The sequence below is a fragment of the Tauraco erythrolophus genome, chromosome 9, assembly GCF_009769465.1.
Source record: "Tauraco erythrolophus isolate bTauEry1 chromosome 9, bTauEry1.pri, whole genome shotgun sequence".
Lineage (NCBI taxonomy): Eukaryota > Metazoa > Chordata > Aves > Musophagiformes > Musophagidae > Tauraco > Tauraco erythrolophus.
In genome coordinates, this window is record NC_141473.1 from 23,384,079 (window position 1) to 23,405,469 (window position 21,391).

A 21,391-nucleotide genomic window follows, 5' to 3' on the forward strand; every position below is an offset into this window, starting at 1 on the left:
GAGCAGTGCTCCATTCCTGTTTTGAAACAGGTCATGTCACATGTGCCTGCCAAAGAGACACATGATTTTAATGGCAGCTAATTTGCTGATCAGATGAACCCCCTCACCTGCTAATGTTGATCTTGCAATGATTACACTTCTGGTCAGCCTGTGGTTGTGCAACCACTGACCACACCTGAGCTAACAATTGTTATTTCAATCTATAGTCTTCAGTGCTAAAATTATGAACATCTGCAGCTTGAGGAACTCCCACTGTGGGCAGCTTGTACTAGGCTCATAAACCTACTACTTGGGTCCCCACAGGAAAACAATCAACCCAGCCTTTCCTAACACGATTTTCAAAAGCTCTCCTTTACTTTTGTCTGGCACCCTGGTATGTTCTGCTCAAGGGACACAACTGTTGCACCATACACCTGCCTCAGTTTTATTACAGGTGCTGAGGAGAGGCTGTGTAAATCACTATAAATCATCACCTATAGAACATGTAACAAAATATTCTCAAGGACATTAGCACCTGAGAAGAAAAACAGCAGGTCCTTCACTGAATTCTGTTCTTCTTTCTTCCCTCCCTAGCAATGTTAAAATGGGAGCTTCTCCAGGCTCATGGAGAGAAAAAGCCTTCCAGGCCTTCTCTTCACAGCAGTGTTCCCCAAAAAGAACAAGCAGTGCTATGTGATTCACCCGAGGGACCATAACAGGGCTCAGACGTACAACAACGCCACCAGAAACATCTGCTGGTGTACCCACACATGCCAGGGGAGAACACACCAGTCTATATCCCTGTAGGTCCTCAATCAGGAAAATCCTGAGTCAAGGGCCCACCTACATGCTTAAAGCTAGGCATCTGTTTAAGTCCCTACCTGACTTTGGGCTATGCTTAGCACGGTGAAAAGGACGCCGCTGTTCTGAATATCTATGTTCTTCTGACCATCCGTATGGCAAATGTACACAGTGAGCTACTGACTAACACAGTTCTTCCAGCTCCTGCTTCGGAGCACAACCAGGGTTGTCACGCAGGGGAATCCCTTCTGTCTCCAGCATAGGGGCAGTGACAGAGCTGCTGCCAAATGGTCTTGCCCAGCTATCCGGCTTCCAAGGAGAGAGCAGGAACACCAATCAGAGTGCTCTCCCACGGCTCCACCCACACTCAGAGCACAACACTCATTTCTTGCAGTAAAGAATGCGGCTTTGCCCCAGAAATCACATGAGACACACATACACTGAGAAAGAAGACATTTTCCTAAAGGCCTTTCAGAGGCTGTGACCTGCAAGATTCACATCACTTTTCCCTGCCTTACTATGGACGCTTTTGCTTTGAGCTGCTGGAAAGACACCCCCAAAACATGAATCCAATTGCACGACACTTCATAAATGCTGCATCCTAGGGGAAAATGCAGAGAAAGAACACTCGAGGAAGTAGTAACAAGCTGTACTCACTTTAGTGTCTGTGCTTTAAAGTCAAACTTGGCTCTAGCAGGTCTCATCTAGAGATTAAAAAAATCAACACATTAAAATAATAATTAGGTTTTCAACCCTCTTCTGAGGAAAAGCACCCAAATTTTTCTACAGCTAACATTAGTCTGAGGAAGAAATTGAATGCAGATATTTTGCTACAAGCTTGTGTGCAACTGGTACTACAGTCCAAATATGCTGGACATGGGTCTCCCACCAGGGCAAAAAGTGCCAACTTCTAACAGTAATTACAAGAGCTCTACAGGAAAGAGTAAACTTAAATGTGACAAACCCTGCTGAATCAAAGCTGCTCCAGCAACTACAGTTACTGGGGCTCTGGGACTGAATTTCCCTTGACATGTGAATGGAAAAGCAAAATTTACTAGCTGGGAAAAAAACAGTAGGATTTATTTTATGTGGCTCTTATTGATTATTACCTGGCCCTGCTGAGTCCTGCAATGTGACTCATGTACTCTGTATAAATCGATAGGAAAGAGACAAAGGTGAGGAGGAAATATGAATAAATTAAGCATGTGTCTAAAAAAATGTCTTCAGTGGCTATAAAGCTAAAGAGGACACTGACAGCAGGCCTAGGCTTTAAAGTTTGATTTACTTGGCTGATTTTCTAATGGTCACGAAACATTCAGACAGTTTTAAAGTCATTTTGGTAACAGAGCATAAAATAAGAACGACTCCCACTCATGTGGCACAGCACTCAAAACTATGCTAAAAAAGGGCAGACAAGCATACTCCATCCACATGGTGACCACGTCACCCACCGCAGCAGTGCAGCACCTCGGGGGAAACAGAGCCCCAGCAGCAATCCTTAAGGCAGGAAAATGCATTTGGCCAGGACGCCTGGACCACCATCCGGTCCTCGGGGAAAACTGCCTTAGGCTCACAGGGAAAACCGTCTACCTCCTCCTTTGTCTCTTTCAGAAAGACCGACCAGGTTGTACGCGGCAAAACATGCTGAGACTTTTTCCAATTGTTTCTAAAGGACATGAAGCATCTTTCAAGAGAAGAAACAATCTATTTCTAAAAAAACTATGAGACAGTCACATGGCCAGGATCAACAAGACATGAAGTTTCTAAGCATAAGGCACAGACAAGAGGACAATGTAGCAATATGATGCAAAAGATGTAGAATGCCTTTGATTCACTAAAAGTAGCTGATATTTAAAGGCATGCATCACAGGTGTGCGCCAGCAATTCTCAGCAGGCATGCTTTAACATATGCAGCTTGGTATAGAGATATCAATTAATTTACCAGGCACAAGAGTCAAAGCAGATCTAAATGAAGCCAGAATGGGAAAAGGGAAGGTGGAAAAAAAAAACAACAACGAACAACATTCTCTGAAGAGCTAATGTCGGCCTAAAGCACAACATTGTGAGAGGCAAATATTGCTTTGGGTCAAGCAGCAGACCGAGGTAACTAAAACAGACCTCTGACCCAGATTTCCTCTTTGCTGTATCGTCTACATTTAGGAGGTCCCCAAATCGCTCATTAGTGATAAACTGATGATGCGTTGGAATAACCCCTGTGTGCCTTCTAGCTGCAATATCAGCTTCTTCTTGCTCACGTTTAAGCCTGTCTCTGGTCCTCTAAAAGTTTCTGCCATAAAATTGCATAAAATGGGCAGTAATCATCTAGTTAAGGGCATTCAAAAGCTGCCATAAACGTGACTTAAATAAAACTTTCTAAGGCAAATAGCTGGGATTGTACAATTCAACATAAATACCGATTCTACTAACTACACAATACCCTTTAGTTTTGCAAGCACAGAAGTACACCACCATTATGGCATAACTGAAATTCAGCTCATACAGAGGATCTGATCCAAAGCTGATGGAAGTCAATGAGGAGTTCTTCTAAGTTTTGGCCAGGTCCAGGGAGCTTCTAAGAAGATTGCTGACAATGTAGAGGGTGGCATCCAAAACCCCTTCAACCAACAAGGATTTTCTCTCATAGACTTCAAGAGACCTGAATCAGCCCTGCAGGTGAATTTCGAGGCACAAAGTCCCCTGAGCTTTGCAAGGAGCTTGGGAGAGTGCCCAACCACCTTCAGGTATCAGGTTCTCCCATACTTCCTTTGGGCTCATGTAATACGCTTTGTAAAATGAAGTAAGTAAACCTCAAAGAATTATTTTGGACTTCCAAAGCCTCTGGCACACTAATGGAAATGTGCACTCTTGAGTACCTGGGCAGAAGGATTCTTCCACCTTTTGGGGCTGACTGTAGGCTGAAGAGTTCAGCTCTGTGCTAACTCATTTGAAGCCAGTAGGTCTTAGTGAATTCAGAGTTTTGCTCTTACGTGAATTTTCGTGCTCAATTTTGGAAGGGGGATTACTAACTGTTTCACAGGAGAAGACAGAAAAAATGTTTTCACATAGGAATTAAGAGCAGGTTTTACAATATTTGAAAGCATGCATAAACACTATTTGAACTCAGAATGTTAACACTAAAAATATAACTTTTTTTTTCCCCAAGGCAGTGAAAATTAACAGCTTCCTGAAAAGCAATCATTTTATAACTTCTTTAACTCAGCTTGAATATAGTCAGTACTGAAAAGTCTTTGTGGCTTTCCTATTATTTCACCTTGTCTCGGCGTTGCCCAGCATTTCAAAAAGGACTGCTACATTTTGTCATCAACAACTTAAGACACCATAAAGAATTCTAGTTTGCACTGGAGAGAAACTTCACACTTTCTGATAGTTTAAAATACCTTACATTTGCTGTTCAAAACCCAAGGACACCCCCAAGAAATCCTGTTCTCACCAGTTTGATTAATACCGACTCAAGTGGCTTGCTTAGAGAACAATATAACCTTAACTCATTTATAGAATAACCATTTCATCTTTATCTGTGAGTACTGGGGTGTTGCACCACATTTCACATACATCTCCAATCTTTTTATATTCTTTAAAGCCCCCATATATCATTTTGTGCAATTGACAAAAACTATCAGGTTCATTTTAAACAAAAGCTGAACTGGACTACATATTACACATTAAATCAGTGGCAGAGGTAGTATTAAAACTAAAACATACTAGTTGTAGCTTGTTGCTCTAACTTCCAATATAGATAACCATGGACATACAGGTTGCCCTTGTATAAGGCTGAATGCTGTATCTCTTGTATGGGGAGCTGCCACAACTGTTATTAGGCCATAAAGGAAGGCATTACCTCTTTATCATCATGCCGTCTGCGAATAATTTCTTCTGGAGTTTCCATGTAATCAACTGGTGCAAAATGCCTTGGTGATTCTGAATCTACTTCGAAACAACATAGGGAAGTTAAAATATAGATGGTATATCTAGCATAACCAGAAAGGAAAAAAATAGATATATTAAAACACTGTTTCCATTGTGACAGTAAGGATTCTCAATTGTCATTGACCAAATTGCCAATCAGATGTTGATAATTTATCCATTTTCATTTTTTTCCCTTTTGGGCTGTACTTGTGAACAAAGATCCAAAACCAAGGAGAAAATAACAGTACGGGAAAGAGTAAAGACATAGAAGGATTTCGCGAAGAAGAGATTTGCTGCCATCAAAGTATGATTTGGCATTTTACTGTTGAGAAAAGTTTAATACACACACACACACGCACCACACACACACAAACTAGACCTTGAGAAACTGCTCCTTAAAGCAAATCATTTGGGTTTGTTTTATATTCCCATTTGTACAAATGATATAGGACTAGAAATATCTCATGTTGAGATTCTTGCATCCCTAGAGCTGCTTGAGAGACAAACTGAACTCAATGTGGTTAGAAAGGCAGCGGAAATCGTTCTCAGAAGTGCAGCTGTTCACAAGTCCTGAACAAAAATGCTCAGCAAGACACACAAAGGACGTTAGACACACTAGGGAAAAATAACAGAGAGAGCCAGGGGATGCCAAAGGTGGGGAGTTAAAAACGCAAGGGTGGAGGAAAAGCAGAGGAGAAAGAAAAGCAAGAAGACAGATGAAGGGACACTGGTAAAGAACACAAAAAGCCACCTCCTAGGTACGTCCCAAGTTCACTTTGCGGATTGTGTTTGTATCCAGGCTGTGACAGAGGGCATATGGAACAGGGTTCCCATTGTTTAAGGAGTCAGGAGTGTCAGCCCGGCCCATGAAGCTATCTCGGCTAGATCCCATGGTGGGGAAGTAGCTAAGCCTCTCCACAATGTCAAAGGAAGACAGGCGCCTAGGGGCTAGAGGCCTGCTTCTGGAGCACAGTTGGTGCTGGGAGTGGTGACTCTTGTCTCCTATACTCCCCTGCAGCTGTATGGGGTCATCTGGGTTCTCAGGGCTGGGCGCTGCCGGGCTTCCCAGGCAGTCTGGGGGTGGAGTCCTGCAGGATTTGTGTTGGAAAGGCTTTTTCAATCGGAAAGGGAGCGGGCTCATTAGGTAGACGTTTCTGGGGAGCATGTGTCTGTCCCCACACACATCCCCTTTGGAATCAGGGTTCCTGGAGGCTGCTGTTGCTCATGCCTTCGGATGGTAGTGAACCTGGTGTAGGAAGCTGGGCATGTGCCTTTGCATCTGTTGATTTTATGCTTTTGAGGTCCATTGAGGTTGCTGCTGCTGCTGCTGCTGTTATTGGATGCATTTGAGAGGAGATCTATCTCATCTGTGCAAGCTGAAAGTGTGTCCATAGGGATAGCATCACTGACATCCGAAGCTGTGTCCTCCACATTGCAGGAGGATTTATCCACCAAGCTGGCAGCATCCTTCTCTTCTTGGTATGCTTTTGGTAAATCCAGAAGAACTCTGCAGAGTAGGCAGAAACTCAGACAAGTTTTAGACTGGAGAGAAGTGGTGAATTTGTTTTGTCCAATGGAAAAGTCAAGCGCAGGCATTGATCGGGATCTCTGGATCAGCTGCTCAAAGGCACTGATACGGGAGGAAACGGTTGTGTTTGGGGATCTGCTCTGAATCCTCTCGGACTAAGGCTGTGCTCCATCCTGTCCTTTGTGTCATTCTCAAACTGAGACGCAATATCCCTCACGCTGCAGGAGGAGACTGTGCCCAACTGGATCCTGGACCGGTTGATCTGGTGCATGTCTTTATACAGCACTGTAAACTCCATCCCACTCTTCCTGGAGGCAGGGAACAGGTAGCCTTTTCTGGAATTGGTGCCATACTCCTGCAGGCTCATGGTACTGCCGGATTTGATGGCATACTCCTCCTTCGACTTCATCAACATGTTTTCTATGCTTTCCCCTATGTCTACCATGAAAGCTTTTTTATTATCGAACAAGGCAACGGAGCTACGAAGGTTTTCGCAGCTTTGAGCTTTCTCATGAGACAGCAAGATACCCTTCTTGTCCTGCACAGAGCAGCTGGAGCTGCTAGTTTGGGTTTGAATTTAGAAGGGAGGATTCAGTAATGCAGGCTTTTGCAGCTGATAAAGGCTTCTTATGTTTACATGTGTGACCTAACATACCAGTATGACTAGCGTTAAAGGTTCGGCTATTAACTGAAGAGGGTGCAAGTCATATGAGCATTCCCACCTTTACGATCCACTGGTAAGCATGCAGAATAAAATAAATACAACCTGTTAGCTTAAGTGCTAGAAAGCTATTGAGAAAGGAGAAAGAACATGCTTGGATTTCATAAAATGCACTTTAAAGAACAAAGTTCCAAAACATAAAGAAAAGCAGCATGAAACTGCACAACAAGCCGCGCTTACAGGAGTAGGTGAAGTGCTGCTAATGTTTCTAAATGAGAGGCTTGGCCAGCAGCAGACCTAGAGCACTTTGAAGGTATCCTCCTCAAAAGTGCTGAGCATTATCAGCTTCCAGGGAAGCTGCAGCTCCATGGAAAAGGGTGGCTGACCTCTGGACAGCATCAGGGTGTCAGTAAGAATGCACAGGCACTAACATGGCAAAATGGCTTAATATCAAGCCTGTAATCACACTTACTATGGTCTCATCACAGTGCTTGCCAAACAGCTTATTTCTGGGAGGGAGAAGACAATCAGTGGCTGGCCGTGCTAGCACAAGCAGGGCACATCAGCTGGCCTTACCCAGGAGTTGCCGGCTTAGAGAGATTCCCCATATTAGGAATAAGCTGAGTGTGCTTCAGAGAATGCGGTTGGTCACACTTGCTTTAAAAATCAAGGAGTCAGATCAGGACAGTATTTTTTTTTAAAGTCAGATTCAGTCTGTGTTCAGCTAGACTGCAGTTTTTTTAGGTCTGTTTCCTATTTGAGTTCAATTCAAATGTTAAAATAACATTCAAGTTCAGTTGCAGTTTGGGGAACAATAGCTGTTTGAACAGATTTTTTTTGTTTGGATCCAGTTGGACTCCCTGTCTTACAGGCCTGACATAATGCTGAAAACAGCTGGAAGACGGTGAGAGAGAGACCTTTTGTGTGATGTACTATTTTTAGGGAGAGCAGTTCAGAAACTCGACGCATTCCTTCCCCAGTCCTCTCCCCATCTCAAGCCATTTTTAGGTTGAAGTTGACTCAGAGATACGTTCCTCAATACAACTCCCTGATGGGAGTCAGATTCTTCCTTGTCCTAATCTTCTAGAGAGCGCACGATGGGGGGAGGAAAGGGGAGGAGATGCAGCGGTCTCTGCTGCCTCGCTGTCTCAGAGCCTGCATGGCATTGCTGGTTCAGTGTCCCATGCATTCTCTGCACACCCCTTGCAGGCAGGAGGCTGTGGAGCACATGGCGCCAGCTACACCAGGGTAGCCAGGCCAGCAGACATGGTGTGGCCCGCTGAGATACTGCAGCAGGAAGAGCAGAAAAGGCAGGGAAGGGCTCTAGCATGGCAAAGCAGTGGGAGCAAAGAGAGAGCAAGGCCAGCCTCAGCAGCCTCGAGGAAGAATGTGAGAGTATGGGGTGTGACTGAGGGTGCCGGTCCCCATTGGGAAGAGGAACCTGGATCAGATAAAGGGGTCATGAAAATATTGGCCAGTGTGGGCTGAGAGAAAAAGGAGGGAAAACTGGGGATGGCAAAGAGGAAGGACAGAGGAAACCTCATCTGGCTTGAATAGGACTCTAAACCTTGCAGCAGTTTGCCTCCTATCACCCGGCTTTTTGACACTCTGTGCAGAATGGAGAAGAGGTTAGTGCCCTGACCACCTACCTTTCGTGGAAGCAGAGCTAGAAGGTCGTTTGAGACCACTCAGCCCCTGGAACGGGATATCTCCGCCTTCCAGACACACTCTTGTAAATCTGCCTTTCATTCTCCAAGCCAGCAGGGTCCCCCGGTGCTGGTTCTGACTCCCTCTTCACTGCATGGTGGTTGGGTGAATACGTGGAGCTGGAAAACAGAAAAAACGAGGAGGGACCACCAGTGGGTAATTCTGTTTGCTACGAACTTCATGCAAAGTAAAAGAAAACCACACTTGTGAACCCAGAACAGACTGCATATGAAGAACTGGTGCTGACGAAGAGTTATGAATGCATGGTGATAATGTTCTAGGTTTGCCACTATTGCAGTGTTCTCCACCTGAGGGAACTCTCCCGGCTCAGTCTCCCATAAAACAGGCGGCAGGAAAGCACTCCTCCTTTATTTTACAGATGAGACAACAGAGTCACAGAGCAAGATGCATGATTTCTCTGCAGACACAAAGAATTCCAGTGGCTAGCTCAAGTAACGCAAGTATCTTCCAGCTCCCAGTCCTCTCTCAAGCACTAGCCATACCTGTCCCCTGGTTACAAGGCACAGCTTCTCAGGAGCTCATCTCAGCCAGTTCAGCCTCCTAGTTAACACTATAGTTCAAGACTCTCAGAGTAATTTCTCAAGCCCATCAGTGAGGGACCATGCAGAGAAGAAACAGTATGGGGCTACAGACACTACTGTTTTAAATGTCAAAGAAATTCCCAGACGTGCACAGTTCTGATCAGCTTTGCCTCAGGCTTCCATTACATGGAATGAAAAATCCTAGACTCGGTCTACCATGCAGACTATAAACAAAATGCTGTTAAAATCAGTATAATTTTTAATTTCTTAGGCCTTTAAAGATGCCATTTATTACAAATCCCTTTCCTCAGTCATGAATCTAAGCACGAGCATGCCCCGCATCTGACTTCTAGATTTCACTGTCTTCTCTCTAAAAATAACTGACAATGCCATGGTATATATGGCAGGTACAAAGACTTGCTGAGCAATCAGGCAGACAATGTTTTCTAAAAGCTAAGCTCATCTGATATCAGTTCTTGTGCTCAATCAGGCTCTTCAGAATAAGATGCAGTCTCACGTAAAGCTATTCCGGGGCCAAAGCATGACTGCTGGAAAGTTTGAAAAAAATAAAAAAATAGGGCATGTGCCAATTCACAGAAACATTGTGAAAGCTGGTTTACATCCCGATGTCCAGGACTGATTCAAATTTATGAGAGTGTGGAAACGCTTGTGGTTATGCCTGCTTGTTGTGGATAAATTTGTACATGCATCTGTTTATTCTGGATAGATGCTTCACTTATGGGGTAAAGAGAAGGCTTTCAAACACATCAGAGGATGGAGGCTATGGAGGTAGAATTACACAATGTCTGGATCACACATTTTAGTTTCCGGACAAGGAAAACCAGGTCCTATGCGGTCTCATAAATTACTTTCTGGAGCAAAAGCTCGTGAAAAGCACCATGAAGAAGAAAGGGAATACTGTTACTTTTTTCAACCTAGGCAATCCTCAACCGACTCATCGCTACAGAGCTGTTGTGTCTTATGGGGATTATCCCAGTGCTTCTGTCAGGTTTCAGAAGCAGCCCTGCCAGTTGTTGCAGGGAATAATGACTGCCCTGAGGTTCTTCTCCTGGGAGGTAAAAGCATTTTAGCGTAGCTGTTAAAACCAAAGGGTTAAATGACCCTTCTTTGGGAATACACCTGGAGGAGAGAGACAGGAGCATTCAGCAGAGTCCCTTTAAGGGTTGCTCCCTCATTTAGGGCCAGCAAGTAGTACTGTGGGCCAAGGCAGTCTGCAGTATCAGAATCAGGTGAACGGAGGGAAGAGTAATACTGAAAAAAACCCAATAAACTCCAGGTATCTTTTCTCCCTGCTCTCTAAAGGCAGGGCAGGGAAGAACGTGTGACTTCACTGGGCCTCACTGCTATGTCCTATTTCCAGTCTACCCAGGCTGCTTCCCTGACGCTGGGTCAGACGCTGGCACTCCCCGCGTGCTTCGGGTGGCAACAAAAAGGGCAAAGAGTGCTGCTGGGGGGTGGAACCTTACCTGTCTTTGGCAAATATAAGCTATTGATGCTAATCTCTGATATTTCATTTATTTTATTGCTCTCTCCCTACCAAAACAAAACAGTCATAGGAGCAACCAACAAAATGCAGTAGCATGTGAGTTTCCTAGCAGAATGAACACAGAGAGAAGGGAGGTCAGCTGAAAGAAGCACAGGAGACCTCTAAGGCAGCCCCATAGGGGCAGTGAACATACGTGATATTAATGGGCATCTGAGGAAGAACATGCCTTTCCTAACAAACCATCCACACAGAGGGGATCATTGTGCCTACGGACAACGTTAAGCATTCAATCCAATTACAAGGAGCAGCAGGTTTGCAGTTGGAACCGGCTTCATGGCTCAAGTAACTCAGCACAGCTCAGCATCTTGCTCTGGATCTTTTTGTATGTGTGTTCCTCTTTTAAAACAAACCAGCTCCATGTACAACTGATTTAGACAGAGTATACTGTTTATTACGTATTCCTCCAGAAAAGCAGTGCGAAATATGGTTCCTGCTACCACTGTCCCCTTCCTGGACGCTGGAAAAATACTGCCTTCCATCAACAGCATCCTTTTGATCTGGTGCACATAACTGGGAATATCCAACAGGAGTCAATCTATCATACACGTGTAACAGAAACAAACTTTGTTTATTGCATGCAATAAAGTTACTTGCATGAAGTTACAGTCAATTTGCAAACTTCACGAAATGGAGTTCAAGGTCTATTTGCGTTTGGTTTTTTTTTTTAAAGTCACTGCCTAGCACAATCAGTAATGCTTATCTAAATGCAATCACTCATGTAATCACTTCAAAATTAATTCAAGATCAAAGAGCAGATATTGTACCTGGACTCACCTAAAGTACATATGTAATCCTCATGGTGATGGCATTTGTCTATATACATAACCAAAATATAAAACCATCTGATTTTCAATGCCCAAAACCCTGTCCTACATGCCCTCAGATTGTAAAAGAGACATCAAAAAGAAATTGGAAAACTTACTAGGAAGAATGGTCTGTGGAAGTTTCCAGAGGAGTAACACCTGCTGTATTCTGCAAAAGTCCAAACAAAGGAGTCATTGATACACGCTTACATGCGAAGAGAAAGAAAAAGTCTTGCTTAAGCAATTTTCCATCTATTGCTTGAGTATTAGCCTTTAGGAGACGTTGAGGTTTAAGTCTAAATGCAATTTAAGCTGTCAATGTCTTTGCAGAAAAGCAACAATTTTCCTGAGTTCCTTCAGGGCAGTGACAGGTTTTTAGCACAGCGATGCCTTTTTGCAGTGTCTATTCTTTTGTCTGCAAATGAGTCATTGTGAATAAAGCCAAAAGCAAGAAGACATAACCAGCTGGGCCATGACCAGGAGACACATGCTCATAATTATTTCCCCAAGCTTTTCCCCCAACTGTCATTGCCTGCCTTTGCTTTAAAGGTATATTACATTTCTGCAGCACAATACATTCCTCAGCGTTCAAAAAAATATCAAAGCACTAACAAGAAAAGCAATGTTTCAGTTCAGTTTCCTTACTTAAGAGAAGCAATGCCAGCTGCACAGGTTCAATAGCAAAAGCCAGTTCTTATCCGCTTGCTTTAAATCCATGTAACGCTTCCTAGGCACTTTATTCAAAAAATTGAAGAAAATTTTAGAAGAAATGCTCTATTTGGTGTCCCCTCATCTATCTGAGGATTCTTATGTAGGAAGAAAAAGTAAACCTTGGGTTTGAAAAAGCAGCTTTTTCAAGTCCTCATGAAATGCTGCAGCTTCAAAAAAAATCAACGACAGAAAAAAATGGCATGTTACCAAATTAATCTATCATTTCATGGTTCGGGTCCTGCAGACCCTCAAAACAGCAGCAGCCCTAGAAGGCCATGGCAAGGTGCAGCGTAAGGAAAATTGTGTAAAATCTCTTGGGAATATCCAAATCTTGGGTAGGCGTAAGCTCCTAGCAGAGTGCAGGGCTTATATGAAGGGAGGGTAGATGGCAACACGCTTGAAAGGCACGAGATGATGACGTGACGCCAACCAAGAATTTTAAGCTGATTGCTGCTGCCTATTCATGTGAAAAATAGAGAGGCTTTTTTTTGCAGACACTGAACTCAAAACCCTGAAGGGGGACAGGGGTGGAGGCAGCTGAAAGGGAGAGAGAGAAAATCACTGTATCTGAAATGGATTTCAAGCCGGATTCTCAGCATCACGTTCTATTATTTCTGACAGCAACACAGCAAGCCATGCAGTCAGGAAGGTCAGAACCATTATTTATCCCAACCTCATTTAATAATCATCCAGCAGTGAATAGATTAGAGCAGAGAGTTTGGAAACAGGGATTGGCAGCATGAAAAGAATAGGAAATACCTTCTGTGGCTTTTTATGTGGCGCTTTATAAAGCTTCTCCATTTTTTCTAAATCTGCCTCTAACTCAGTCTGGTAGAGGTAGAGGTCTTTTTCTAGATCAGTCTGGTTAAAGAAGGAGAAGAAGAATGGGAAAATAATGCTTAGGGTTAGGGGAAACAAAAGGAATGTTAATTTTGAAAAAAAAAAGAGCCTTTTTAATCGAAAAAAGACAAAGATGGTATGGACAATACACAGAAATTGACTAGTAATTAATCATGTTTCAATCATTACAGAGGAAATAGTTTTAGGCATTTAACATTCAAAATTAAGAGATGCACAGGCCTGCTAAAATCTAATTCTACAAACCATAAAGTTATAAAACCCACCTGTAAAAAAAAAAATACTGTAACAATATGCAAAATGCTGTTAGTATAATTATCATTGCAAGTCAAGATGGCAAAACCACCACTCTAAATTATGGCTGATTATGCTTTAAGAATTGTTTATTAAATCAATTTACTAGCTACTTCATTGTTAGGCTAATGAGCTCAAGCCCAATTAAAAAAAAAAAAAATCACTCACAAGCACGCAAAACCCAAGCAATGCTACAAAAAAAAAAAAGAAAATCACTTACACACATACATACGCGCTAGATGTAGTACAACGTACGTGAGACACAATTACCTTTCTATCCTCTCTAGTAAGGATAGAGCAATCTCCAGGAGTATAATCCCAAATCTTTTTTGGAGGCTGATGAAAAGCAGAGGAAGGAAATGAGGAAATGAAGATAAGGAAAGACATCACAGAGAATATGGAAACTGGATTAGAACAGAGGGGGAATACAATAGGGGATTTGCGTCAACACTGAAAAGAAATTAAAAAAACACAACAGAGAGAGAGAGAGATAGAAGGATAAATCTGCTATAGCACAAATATCAAGAGATCATGGGAGGCAAAAGGGAGCGTACATGCAGTCTCAGAGGGGCTGTTTTCAGTAGTGTTTGAAGAAATTTTTATTTTTGCAAAGTGCTCTAAGGGATTTTGGACTCTCTAGAGGGAGCCCACAGCTGGTGATTAAAGCATTCTTAACACAAACACAAAACAAAACAAAATGGAGGAAAAACCCACACAGTCATAAAAAGCATTTGTTTTGCTCATTCTTCTTTTGAAAAGGAAAGGGTAAAACAAGGGCCTTTGATAAAGAAAAGGGAGAATCTTCCCCACCCCCACCAGGCTACGAATACATACCATGTGAACAAATGGCTGAATTTCCAGTGGTGGCATTGTGGGGCAATGAGAATGCAGAGTTGTTATTTTTTATTTCACTGGTTTGAGGGTTTGTTTGGTGGGGGGGGGGGGTGTTTGGTGGGGAGAGTGGGACACATGGCAATTTGGAAACCAGTTATTTAAAGGTCATCCTATAGGTAAAGGTGCCAATTTCAAAATAGGATTTTCCTGTGTGGATGCACATAATATAGGGATATCAGGGCATATCCTGTAAATATCCCTGTAAATATCAGGGAGGATTATTCAAAGTGAAAGACCTTTGTCCTGACGCTCCTATCCAAATAATGCCACGCTAATATCCTTATTTTACCAGATATGCACCTCTCACTGATATGCTTGGAATCTTTTTTCTTACTTTGTGAAATCAGAATATGTTCGCTCTGCTTCCAAACAAAAACAACCTCTGTTGGTTGGCAAGCTTAGCATCATCCTATGCGCCTGTACTGATTTCTGTGATTAGGTTGTCTCTGAGTCACTGACAGGGAACATCCCAATGTCAGTCTACCAAAGGTGAGACTGAGCTACAGCACCTGGGTCTGGGTCCAAATTCCTTCAGGTTTCTAGACTGCCTGGATCTGTAGTTTGAATTCACGCCACTTCTACATTTGGACAGCCACTGTGTGGGTTGCAAATGCTGTAAATACCTGTTTCTTATCCACCAGATCAGCAGGTGCAGGTAGGTAGATAGTGCTGCAAAGAGTTAGGTTTGAGATTTGGAGGAAGGAACTGGAGGGAAGGTGGTGAGAAGGCAGGACATGCACCCCTTTTTCCAGCCCCCCTGCTTCTCTGTTTATAGCAAAAAGCTTACTTAGTGCTGCCTCAGGAAGGGCTGGGAGAAAGGGTTCATGTGTGTGATCCTGCAATCACAATGGAAGACAACCGAGCCCTAGACTGACTGTCAAGTTTTGTGGATGGGCTAAATGGAGCTGCAGAGCCACAAGTCAGGAGGAGGGAAGGAAGACACGTGTGGGGATTCAGTCTCAGCAGTACACTGAAAAAGCATCCATGCTGCAGAGACTGATCCACCTGTCTCAGAGCACGTGCCTGTCCACAGTGCTGCCTAGAAATGCATCTGGGATGCTAGTCCACCAAAGTGTTGCTTCGGCTTCCCTAGAAAGTGCATGTGCTTCGCTCCACAGGGAAAGCCCCGTCCTGGTCATTCTGATGTGTTTGGACAGCAACATCCACAGACTCACAAGAACTCTGTGCTCTCTTTTACCAAGGATTTTCCTGCCTATGTCATATAGCTGCAAATAAAGTCAGAAAGCCAGGGGAAATCATCCTGTATAAGTACACATTATCTCCAGCATTTGAGAAAAAAAAAAAAGCTGAGACAAACAAAACGTGAAAATCTCAGGCACTGGTAAAAGCCAGTTAAAATTCTCTGATTAGGCATGAGGCTTAGTCACTAGCTGGTCACAAAAATCTGGTCCTCTTGTGACCTGAGCAAGCAAAGTTACGTAAAGCATGCTCTTTTGGCTCTAGTGATGAAGCTCAGAGGGAGCTTTGCTGAATTTCTGTCAAGTTCCAGAGCAGGTAGCTGTAAAAGTCTGAGACTACATCCTCAATTCAAGTACCTGATGAAAGCACATCAAAGCACTACATACATAATACCATGTTCATGGATTGGCATAGTTGATGATCAGGGAGCACAGCTGCATGGCTTTGGAGCTTGAGCAAGCTGACATGGGATATCATTTCAAGGCAAGCTGTAAGAAGGCAGCCCTTAACAACAGTGCCCTGAGCAAGGTGGGGGACTTGTCACCAGAACAGATGCTCTGCTGAATGCAAGACGGATTGCTGGTGTAGCCTGAGACGCCCTCCTCCAACATAAGGCCAAGGCTGCATGACTAAAAGCACAAACACACACTTCTAAGGAACAGATATACCCTCACTTCTAGAAAGACCTGAGGGCATAGATGTTCTCCTTTCCCTGACACATTTTCCAATACCAGACACTAACTCAAAGGATCATAGAAATGACAAACCCTCACTTACTGCAAGAGCATATGGTTATTAATTGCACAGCAGCAAAGAGAAACAGGATTCTTCTCACTTTGTGGAAATCTCAAACCATGACAACTTGTGAGGGGTTAAAATCCTTAGACTGACATCACTTGAAATCCTCAGTGAGGTGAGATTTACCTGACTTCTACCACCTAAAAGTTATGGGGTCTCATCTCAAACACTGTTGAAGCTCCTTCTTTAGCTTAGGTAGGATGGAAGGAACACAGCCATAAACCAGAGTTTTCTATGACACAACAGACTACCCAAACAGTGTAAGTGTCTGTTTTTCAGCAAAAATTACACTATTTTTATGATGAGATCAGACTGGGTACCCAAACTCAGGCAGTTACATTCTATATAGAGGAATTTTTTCACTTCTGTGAGAACAAAGACTAGGTTTGAAGAAAACCTGCCCTCTGGTGTCCATGTGCAGTTGCCTTTGAAGCCAGCAGTGAACCTTAAAACGTATTTTGGGTTTTTTTGTACATGCAGGGAAATCTCAGCAGCACTCAAAAATGCTGTGCATGGGCATTTGATAGTTGACCTCAAGGAGAAAAGAGAAACAACCGCTATACTTGAATAGATGTGAGAGGCTGATACTGACCCTCTGGTGCAGTAAGAGTAGCTTAATAAACAGTACTTAATAATGAAGTTAATAGTGTTTAATCAGTAAGAACCAGACCATAAAATGCTTTACAGTCACATTTTTTCCAGTAGCCATGGCCACTGATGTGTTCCTTCCATCAAATGTCCTTTGTCCTATTGAATAAGTAAGCTTTGCTTCATCTTTTTCCAGAGTGGGAAATGAAGGCTTTTTTTTTTTTTTTTTCCCCTACACATAGCAACATAGCTCCATTTGAAAAGAAAGCACACTGTTCTCAGACTTCTTTGGTTTTGAGGAATGGCAAGGGCTATTCAACACAGACCAATGCACCCCGTTTAGGAAACGGGCAGCTACATGCACAAGGAAATGAGCAGGAAACAGGGTCATGATCTGTTTATGGATAGCTGGAAATTACTGACCCACAGTTTACAAGCCAAGGCCCGGAATGAATGAGTGATTCGTCTTGACTTAAAGCTACCTATTAGCCATCCTAGATCTTGTTAGGCAGAGGGAGAATAAGGGCTTTGAATAAGGACTTTCAATAAAGAAAAGAGGGCATTACTTCTAACATTAACAACAAAATGCAGTTTGAACTATGGCGTGTGAAAAAATACTGCCTTGTTGATACATATGGCTGGAAGGTGGGGAATGTTTGTAAATGGCTTCAAACTACTTAAAGTGGTCACAGAACAGCTGCTTTACATCCGTACCAGAATGATGTTATGAACAATTGCATTTTAAAATGAGTAAGGCAGCTGTTCCAGGTTTAGGGCCTAGCAAAGAGATGTGAAAATAATTTAAAAAAAAAAAGCAGGTTGACTTCATTAGTCATCATGACTATCAAACTTACCGGTTTCCCAAACTCCAATTCCGAAAAGAATTTATACCAAGGTTCATTCTTTAAATCTATCTCTTCTGGGCTTATATCCCGAGTCTAAAGGAGTTGGTGATAGGGGAATGGAAGAAAGAGAAGGATAACATTATGCAAAGAATACACGGAAAGGGACTGTTAGAGATGCAGATCCCATGGTTTCCATTCTAAAATGTAGATATTTAGCCTTATAATTTGGAATTTCTATACCACCTCTCTCACAAAGGCCGTGAACTGCTTTGCAAACATCAGTTAAACCTATTGGCATCATTGTGAGCAACACGAATATGAATGAATTGCATTTTACAGATCAGAAGGCCCACACAGAGAGAGATTATGCAGTTTGCCCAGAGTCACAGGGAGACTCAATGGAAGAGCTGGAAGTTGACCAGTCCCTCAGTCCTACTGTCAAACACTTCTACTGAGCTGCACGTACTTAAAAAATTTCTTTAAATATTAATTTGTTTAAAAAAAGAGATTCAGTGAAACCTGAATCAAATACTGCATCTTTAACAGCACATGAATATGTGAGAAACCCTGTTCTATACACTGCAAACGGAGTGAAAGGTGGTTTTCTAAATCAAAGGAGACACAAGTCAGAGAGAGTGCATTGCTAAAAGACCTTTGAAGGGATGGATAGAGAGACAATATTACTTGTTTCTTCACAAATAAATGTTAGAGAATCAGACAAAACTACAATGAAGGAAAATCAGACAGGACAGAAAACAGCACAGTTGAAAAGAAAGTTCCCTTTTGTTCATACAATCTGTTTTAATGAAACAAAAAAAGTTGCAACAGTTGTAGCTGTTTAACAACACTACAGGTGAGATAAGAGAACAAAGTCCCTTGCTGAGGGTTTTGAGGTGCCATATCCAAAAGACATCCAGTTAACTCTTGCATTTCAGTGCACCTAGCCCTAGACATAATGTATCTCAGTGCATTAAAAACATAAATAGATTGTGTCTGATATGCCGGCGTGATCTCAAGTGCTCCATCACAAGCAGCGATGAGCCACACACACACAGCGGGCCAACGCAAAGTGTCCTGATGCAAATCGTCCTGTGATGGGGTTACTGAGGCAGCTGGGAGTTCCCAACAGTGTGGGGCTTTGCTAGATGTCCCAGACTCTGTGGCAGTCATTAGGCTTCACAAAAAATACTCCTAGGACAAGAGCTCAGGATTGATGCTGCAAGAGAGGCAGTGCTTCAAACTGAAAGGTAAATGGTTACATCATGTTTGATCTCTGATGGCCTGGAGGAATTTTGGGAATTTCTTTAAGGCAAAATAGAAGCAACACCTCATTTTTTTTCTTTATCGCACTCCAACTCAAAGTACTCATCTTGTTATACAACTGCCTTTACATAAAGCAGAAAGCCCACTGACATCAACAGGAGGCTCTTCATTGCTCTGAAATGGTTTTGGATTGGTATTCTGACAGTGATAGCTCTGGGTGTGATTACCAGGAGATATCCGCAAATCTCCTGCAGCCTCTTTGAAAGATCTAGTTGCTAACCATTGTATTACTGTTGTATTTAATGAGACTGATGCAGATCATGAAGCCACTATTCCATGACCTTCTTTCTTCTACCATCTGTGGCTTGAAGTAAAAGCTCAAGAATAACATTGCAAGTAACACAGCTATCGCATTCTTCTTGTCTTTGACGAGATCTGTACAATTTTTCTCAATCATGCTGATGATGGTCCTGCTTGTGGCTTTTCCACTTCAATTCAACAGCTCATTTAAGTACTTGATGAAGTCTGAACACGTAAACAGTGCCACTGGTGATGCCAGACCTTTCAGAAAGGCTTAAGTACACAGATGAAGCAGGCCTTTTGCCACAAGTCTTAATCGTAGCTGTCTACTGTGACACAAAATTGCCACTTAAGTCAGCAGAAATCTTGCTCCAGGATGGACTGCTGGAACAGCATGTTGTCACACCATGTTCAAACCACTCCTCACTGGCACTTCTCTCAAACCACTCCTCACTGGCACTTCTCTTACAGTCCCAGCCAATGCCCAGTAGGATCAAGAGAGAGTCATCCATTGCCCATTCCAATAGGCACCAGAATCATGCTCCTACCAGGAGCAACTTTGTTGTAGTCAGTGATGGGAGACAGATGTGAAAAGAAGTTGGTTATAGGGTCTTCAAAAAGTGATGCACCTTGATTGCACTTGGAAGAAATAAAGAAAACCCACCAAAATACTAAGGAGAAACATCAGGTCCCAGATCAGACTTGATTCTTACATTTCTATTGATTTAAATTGCTGTTCACTCTTGTGTTTTAGTGTAAAATCCTTGGTAGGTTTTCCAGGACCCTCCCCTTCCCTACTTCATGCATGTATCAATGCCTGAGCTGTTTAGGCACACAGCCCAGTTTACATTTGGAATCTCACATGGAATTAGCACCTCCAACCCAATCCTTCAAATTAACATCTATATAGAACAATTATATCTTTATGTACCAAACTGGCTATTCACTAATAACCTCATTCAGTATTTTCCAGCACTTAATGTCACACTTGTACCACTGAACGACACCTTAAGTGAGCTGTGGCGATTTATGCAGGACTGGTTGATGAGGTTAGCACCACCTCTCTGCCCTGCCTCATGCCAAGTGTTCTCAGAAAACACTTTGGCATGTCTCCTAGTTGTCGCAATTCACAGCATTACTTACTAATTCAAACTGAAATTGGTAACAGCTCACTTAATACTCCAGGTTATGCACTGGTGTAGCTGGGGAGCCCGCTCACATTCAGTTCTGCTACCGCTGCCACAGAAGCGAGATCCAGTTGAGAAAGAAAGCAGCCCAGGGAAGATGGCCATGTCCTAATGCACCTCTGAGGCATCCCCTGAGGGACATTACAGGCACTGGAAAAATCAGTCATTCGGTGTTTAAAGCATCAGAGGAACACAGAAACTGAAGAAGCCTGCTTTGTTGCATAATGCCTTCAAACCCTCCTGCACCAACTAATGCTTTGCCCTAGAAAAAGTACAGCTGGCAAAACAGCTGCTGAACAGGTCACAGTGTCAAGCATGGATTAAAACTAGGGTTAGTGATCCATATTTAACACAGAAAACAACACATCCAAAAGGAAAGACGTCTCTCAGTCCCCCTGGATCTTGCTTTATAGAGAACAAAAATGTTAGGAAGTTATGCGAAATCATTTTCAAAACAAAATATACAGGAAATACATCACACAAGCACTGCAATGTAAGTATAAGGAATCCTATCAGAATGGAACTGGATAAGCACTTGGGGAGTATTTTACAATGACAGGATAAAGCCACAAACTAGGATAAAACAAACATTACCATCTTTTCATTGTTCAGAACTGAGGACTTTCCTGGCTGATAGTCATAAATGCTCCTGGGCTCTGCACGGTATTTTCTGGTGTCCACTTTCTTGTCTGGAGGCTCCCAGTCAGTCCTGAGGAAAGAAAGATCAATTAACCCAAAACATCCTGGTTTCCATGGAGACAAGCACTTCCTTTTAACAGGTGCCTTTCCCTGTTAATCCTGGTTTAATCAGGGTACTTTTTTTAATCTAGGAAAGGAGCCTGCTGCAAGTGGAACAATTCAGATAGGGCTCTGGGCATGTATTTGTTTATCTATAGCAGGCAGAGTTTGACACAGCTCAGCTGCTGAAAACATCAACG

The 21,391-nt window shown here is 42.8% G+C and overlaps 1 protein-coding gene across 1 annotated transcript in view; it reads right to left on the bottom strand.

Annotated features, from left to right (window-relative positions):
- SORBS1 (sorbin and SH3 domain containing 1) overlaps positions 1-21,391 on the bottom strand; it is a 79,433-nt gene that overhangs the window by 14,972 nt on the left and 43,070 nt on the right. Inside the window, 20 exon segments of the mRNA XM_086616864.1 lie at positions 1,438-1,484; positions 2,899-3,045; positions 3,047-3,067; positions 4,640-4,725; positions 5,459-5,494; positions 5,497-5,919; positions 5,922-6,360; positions 6,362-6,388; positions 6,390-6,781; positions 6,784-6,825; positions 6,828-6,936; positions 6,938-6,969; positions 8,546-8,618; positions 8,620-8,722; positions 11,635-11,684; positions 12,986-13,087; positions 13,649-13,714; positions 14,213-14,227; positions 17,713-17,796; positions 21,048-21,162. Of these exon segments, the coding sequence (XP_086472990.1) occupies positions 1,438-1,484; positions 2,899-3,045; positions 3,047-3,067; positions 4,640-4,725; positions 5,459-5,494; positions 5,497-5,919; positions 5,922-6,360; positions 6,362-6,388; positions 6,390-6,781; positions 6,784-6,825; positions 6,828-6,936; positions 6,938-6,969; positions 8,546-8,618; positions 8,620-8,722; positions 11,635-11,684; positions 12,986-13,087; positions 13,649-13,714; positions 14,213-14,227; positions 17,713-17,796; positions 21,048-21,162 (2,409 nt within the window).